We start from the raw sequence: 6,206 nt of genomic DNA, 5'->3' as shown, positions 1-6,206 counted from the left end.
GTCCTCTGAAGGGAGTAGTACACACCGGTGTAGGAAATCTTCAATTTCTTAGCAATTTCTCGCATGGAATAGCCTTCATTTCTAAGAACAAGAATAGACTGTCGAGTTTCAGATGAAAGTTCTCTTTTTCTGGCCATTTTGAGCGTTTAATTGACCCCACAAATGTGATGCTCCAGAAACTCAATCTGCTCAAAGAAGTGCCCATCCAACCAATCCAACTTGTGGGAGCTGCTTCTGGAAGCGTGGGGTGCAATTTCTCCAGATTACCTCAGCAAATTAACAGCTAGAATGCCAAAGGTCTGCAATGCTGTAATTGCTGCAAATGGAGGATTCTTTGACGAAAGCAAAGTTTGATGTAAAAAAAATCTTATTTCAAATACAAATCATTATTTCTAACCTTGTCAATGTCTTGACTCTATTTTCTATTCATTTCACAACATATGGTGGTGAATAAGTGTGACTTTTCATGGAAAACACAAAATTGTTTGGGTGATCCCAAACTTTTGAACGGTAGTGTATATATATATATATAGAGAGAGAGAGAGAGAGAGAGATAATAGACCATTTTATATTATAGCCCACTTTTGTTGCAAATCACTAATTTTCTATGAGCCATTTTCTTGTTTAACTGGGTGCAAATATGCAAATACTGTTTGATGTAGTTTTATTAAACGTTAAAGGCATCCATATTAAAGCACATACAGAGTACAGCAGTATCAAAAATCATTCATTGTATGCTAAGATTAAACCTGTTTAACTATTCATAAATGATGACAAAGAAAAAAAAATTCTATCCACTATTATGCTGCCACAATTTCAGAATGTTTACTCTAAGCTGGTTTGAGAATTGGTCTTATCTTGCACTGGTCAGACAACAGATCTGCTTCCAGACATTCCTGTTATATCACCAGCATTCCTTCTGCCGAGAGTTCCTGTGAGACTTCATCAACTTGAAGGGGGGGAAAAAGTGTTTCTTGTCTTTTCACACCGGTGATGTGCCAAATGAAAACAAAACAGACAAATCAAGGAGGTTGATGATGAAAGGTGTCAAGACTGTCTTTTACATACCAGACAAAAAATGCACCACAGACATTAAACATTACCAGAGTGAAATAACACACAAGATTGGCCTCAGTTAACCTCCATTAATAAGAATCTACCTATCCTTGCGTTATCCTTCATAACTAAACAAACTGTTTTAGTGTGTTCTTTGTGAGGATGTAACTTAAACTTAGACATTGAGTATTTTCTTATGTTCCAACATCTGAGTGGCTGGTGCTCGTGTTACTAGGTCTTCGCTTCTCTTGCTTGGTCCTTCCTTTGTTGGTGGCATTACGATGGGCCCCTGAACTAACCTGGACTTCAGTCACTGGAGGGGCCTCTCTTGGTATGTAGTCCACCACCATATTGATGAGGTTGTTCTGGAAACTCTTGCTGAGGAAGTTGTAAAGAATAGGATTGGCGATGCAGTGGAAAAATGACAGACACTGCACCACGCTGTGTGAGAAGTACATGAGCTCTACTGTGTTACAGCTGAAGAGGAAGGGGTCCAGGTCATCTATGGTCATCAGAAACATCACCAGGTGGTATGGTATCCAGCACATCACGAACACCAGTGAGTATACATGCACCAGCCACACATCCCTGTGGCCCTCCACGTCTGGCGCTTTGCGAACTGCTCTGGCAATCAGCACGTTACAGGTGATGATGACAGTGGCGGGCCCCACGAATTGGAAAAACAGGGATATGAAGGTCACACAAGTGTACCAGCCAAGGTGTTCTGGTATCATGTAACAGCCTGGCTCGTCCCACTCCAGAAGGTCCACGTGAACGTTTTCCAGTATGGCCAGGAAAAAAGAGAGGAGCCACAGGCCTCCACAGAGGAGCCAGCGTCTCCGGCCTGCCACGGGGAAGCGTGCTCGAGAGGAGGGCCTGGTTAGGGACAGGTAGCGCTCCAGGGTCATGCAGGCTAGGAAGAGGGAGCTGCTGTAGAAGTTGACCACATAGATGAGGTGGGTGACCTTGCAGAGGAAGCGGCCCCACAGCCACACGCTGTTCACAGTTATCTCCATCATGAAGAAAGGCAAGATCACAATCACCATCAGGTCCGAAAGGCTCACATTGATAATACAGAATAGGACCCCATTGGCTGAGTGCCGCCGCCGCCAGTTGACCCAGACGACCAACATGTTCTCGAACAGGCCCACGACGAAGATGAAAAGGTAAATGAGGAAGAGGGCAACACGCCGGGAGTTCGTGTTGAGCTCAATTGAGCATTCATAGATAAACCACGGTGTGCCATTGAAGAAATCTAAAGAATGGTTGCTGTGCCCACCAGTACTCATGGTCTGTAGCAAAAAGCAGAGAGAAATTGTTTCAGATGTGGATTTGCTTTGGGTTAATCTGATTACATTATTTTTCAAATGTTGCATAACAGAAGCACAAAGGGAGGAGGGAGGCAGACAGGATTATTAAAACTGAAGGTTTACCACAACAGCCAGCTAGAATACCATTACACAACCTTGATAATGTAAAGAAAAAGGCATCAACCAGTCCTATGGGACTGCATGCTTGTAAATATCTTGATTCATTACAACACATTTTCCATCATCCACATTCCAGATAAAGTGCTACTCATTTTCAAGGACAAGGTAGTGTTAGGTTAAAAAAAAAAGCATACCCAACTAAGAAAGATAGTCAAGAATTATTGTTATTAATCCTCAGTATAAAGAAATTATTTGATTCCCCAGTCCCCTTTCTATGGAAATAACAGAAAGACTAATATTCCATTTAAGATCCAATATTACTAAGTCTAATTCTTAAAAGTAAAGAAAACAACTGGGATTCATATATATATATATATATATATATATATATATATATATATATATGGAGAGAGAGACACAGAGACAGAGACAGACAGACAGAGACAGACAGAGAGAGAGCGACAGGGAGAGCATGAGGCAGCCATTTGTCATTTTATTACCTTGGTGAAGTGGTGAGGCAAGTGGAGAGGTTGGCTGATGAAGAGGGACAATCCCTCTTGAGGCCTAATGGTCCCCTAGAACAAGCAGGATGTGATCTGTATGTAGCCTCCAGACACACTCTGACTCTATAAGCTCTGCTGTTTAAGGTATCTGTGCAATCAGACAGCCCAGGCTTTCTCCCCTCCTATCTCTCATTAATGCAAAAATACACACACAAAACATGCACAAACACACAGGAATGCCCCCCCCCCACACACACATACCAAATCTAACAGGACATCCTCAGTGAGGAGGCAGGAGTGGTGCTGAAGAGCAGGAAAAACCTCACAGCTAAAAGGAACCAGGTTTGGGGGATGGACACCTGAGTTTTGGGGGGCTGGACTTTGATTGACTAACAGCCCAGACATACATTTTATACATATATAAGATACGTGCGTTCATGAGAAGTGTACAGTTGGAGAAGTGTGGCTTCTGCCTGTTTCAGACAGATGCTGATGCAATGACATTTAGAATGTGATTCATCACCCACCAACTAGTAATTTGACAGTATTACTGTAGTCTCTTAATTTTACTCTCATTTGACAGGTGTCAAGCCTTGTGTGTGAGGGTGTTCGTGTGTGTGTGTGTGTGTGTGTGTGTGTGTATATATATATAAATAAAATTCCAACAATGAATTGTATCATGGTATCTGCTCTTCCTTGCCTTTAAAACACTGTCCCTCTTCAGGGGTTATGGGTTGTTTGCGTATTGTTGACTGTCAGTTGAGACAGGTGACTGTAACATGATGTCTTGCTCTTGTGTTAAACTTAACTTGTACCAAAGTAACCTTCCAAAGTAGCGTTACATGGAATGGACCATTTTTCAGTTGAGTGGGCAACAGTGGGACTGCTTAACGATTTAGTACTCAAGATCCTGTAAAAAATGAAATATAATAGTACAACTATGGGCGGTTGGCATAGTGCAGACTACAATATCACAACAGAAAACATTCACCACATGGCACAGAACAATGCCAGGAAACCCCCCCTCCCCCCAATTCTGCTGAAGAGCAATAAATGAGTGACAGAGTATATGGGGGATGTAGGAAGCCCTGTAGCACATCAACGTCAGTCAGGAAGTGGACACTACAAGCACACATGCCCTCTAATCCATCAACAACTAATTTCGATGCCCACTTTAAGTCCACTTCAACTACTGAACTATTGCAAAAAATGCATCCCGAGTGAAGGTGACATCATTACCAGCAAGGCTTCTGTAGAATTATATGGTTTACTGAAAGTCTTAAGTTAAGTCAGCATGCATCAAAAGTAATCAAAAGTGCTCAGGAGTTATCAGTTTTTTCGTGCTCAGCAAGCATGATTGAAGGGGGACTGCATGGACACCCCCCGCCCATAAGGAAAAACAAGTCACGTTGAGGTCCCCATCAACCTAACTTAGTGACAGCAAGGTCATGACACAGGTCAGAGCGAGAACGCAGGAACATTTGTGTTGGCCAAGAATCACATTAAGTGTACATTAATAGGATCTGGTCCGTGCTCTGGACACGGTGTCCCAACTGCCTTCACTGATCGTCAGCATTTTGTAGTTTATGGAGACCCCCTCCCCTTGAAACACACTAGACGCAAACACACACACACATCTCTGTCTTTCCTTGCTCATCCTGCTTGATTCCTGTTTTTTTGGTGGGAGTCGATGCTCGTTTTTCGTTTTTAACAGGAAGGAGACAGTCAGCAGAATTACAGCTTCTGGGAAGGGTGTGACAAGTCCTTGACCCTCACCATGTTTTCATCTAGGACTGAAGTAAAACTTAACTGCAGCAGTGTCTACCAAAGCTTACTCTCTACCATTTAGCTGCTATTGGTCACAGCCCATCAAATCTCATTAAGCTTCCAGAGCACCACTTTCCAATTGTAATTTTGACAACCCCCACCAATTGCGATTTCGTTATCAACAAACAGCTACAGTAGAAATTTCTTCCATTGTTGTCATGTCTCAGTCAATCCATTGTGGTGGCAAACTTTGTACAAACCCCAATTCCAATGAAGTTGGGACGTTGTGTAAAACGTAAATAAAAACAGAATACAATGATTTGCAAATCCTTTTCAACCTATATTCAATTGAATACACTACAAAGACAAGATATTTAATATTCAAACTGATAAACTTTGTTTTTTTGCAAATATTCACTCATTTTGAATTTGATGCCTGCAACATGTTCCAAATAAGCTGGGACAGGGGCATGTTTCCCACTGTGTTACATCACCTTTCATTTTAACAACACTCAGTAAACGTTTGGGAACTGAGGACACTAATTGTTGAAGCTTTGTAGGTGGAATTCTTTCCCATTCTTGCTTGATGTACCACTTCAGTTGTTCAACAGTCCGGGGTGTCCGTTGTCGTATTTTGCGCTTCATAATGCGCCACACATTTTCAATGGGAGACAGGTCTGGACTGCAGGCAGGCCAGTCTAGTACCCGCACTCTTTTACTACGAAGCCACGCTGTTGTAACACGTGCAGAATGTGGCTTGGCATTGTCTTGCTGAAACAAGCAGGGACGTCCCTGAAAAAGATGTCGCTTGGATGGCAGCATATGTTGCTCCAACACCTGTATGTACCTTTCAGCATTAATGGTGCCTTCACAGATGTGCAAGTTACCCATGACGCCATGGGCACTAACCCACCCCCATACCATCACAGATGCTGGCTTTTGAACTTTGCGCTGATAACAATGGATGGTCCTTTTCCTCTTTAGCCCGGAGGACACGACGTCCATGATTTCCAAAAACAACTTGAAATGTGGACTCGTCAGACCACAGCACACTTTTCCACTTTGCATCAGTCCATCCCAGATGAGCTCAGGCCCAGAGAAGACGGCGGTGTTTCTGGGTGTTGTTGATATATGGCTTTCGTTTGCATGGTAGAGTTTTAACTTGCACTTGTAGATGACGCGACTGTAGTAGACCAACAGCGCTACCTAGTGGTGGTTAAGCTAGGCTCTCATATACCCCGGATGTTGACTGCTGCGACAGTTGGAGAGTTACAATAAAGAGGACACGACGTTGGGAATTGGTCTCCGGCTCAAATCACTGTTATGGATATATTAGCAGTATAAGATACATCCAGATAATATAGCGAATATATTACAGTGGCGACGAGGATGGGATACCTTTAATGTGAGAAGGTAATCCCGGTAGTTAATAAAAGCGGACGAAGCAACG

The 6,206-nt window shown here is 42.8% G+C and overlaps 1 protein-coding gene across 1 annotated transcript; it reads right to left on the bottom strand.

The window, feature by feature from the left end:
- Positions 1–611: 611 nt before the first annotated feature.
- Positions 612–3,095, bottom strand: gpr182 (G protein-coupled receptor 182). The gene is made up of 2 exons (XM_056275061.1): positions 2,987–3,095; positions 612–2,348 (listed from the first exon to the last, which is right to left on the bottom strand). The coding sequence occupies exon 2, from the start codon at positions 2,343–2,345 to the stop codon at positions 1,251–1,253; it is 1,095 nt and encodes a 364-aa protein (XP_056131036.1). The 5' UTR covers positions 2,346–2,348; positions 2,987–3,095; the 3' UTR covers positions 612–1,250.
- Between the last annotated feature and the right edge of the window lie 3,111 nt (positions 3,096–6,206).

Source organism: Lampris incognitus, chromosome 2 (genome assembly GCF_029633865.1).
Source record: "Lampris incognitus isolate fLamInc1 chromosome 2, fLamInc1.hap2, whole genome shotgun sequence".
In the NCBI taxonomy this organism is placed as follows: Eukaryota; Metazoa; Chordata; class Actinopteri; order Lampriformes; family Lampridae; genus Lampris; species Lampris incognitus.
The sequence above is the reverse complement of the archived record's forward strand: the minus strand, read 5'-3'. Positions and strand labels throughout refer to the sequence as shown.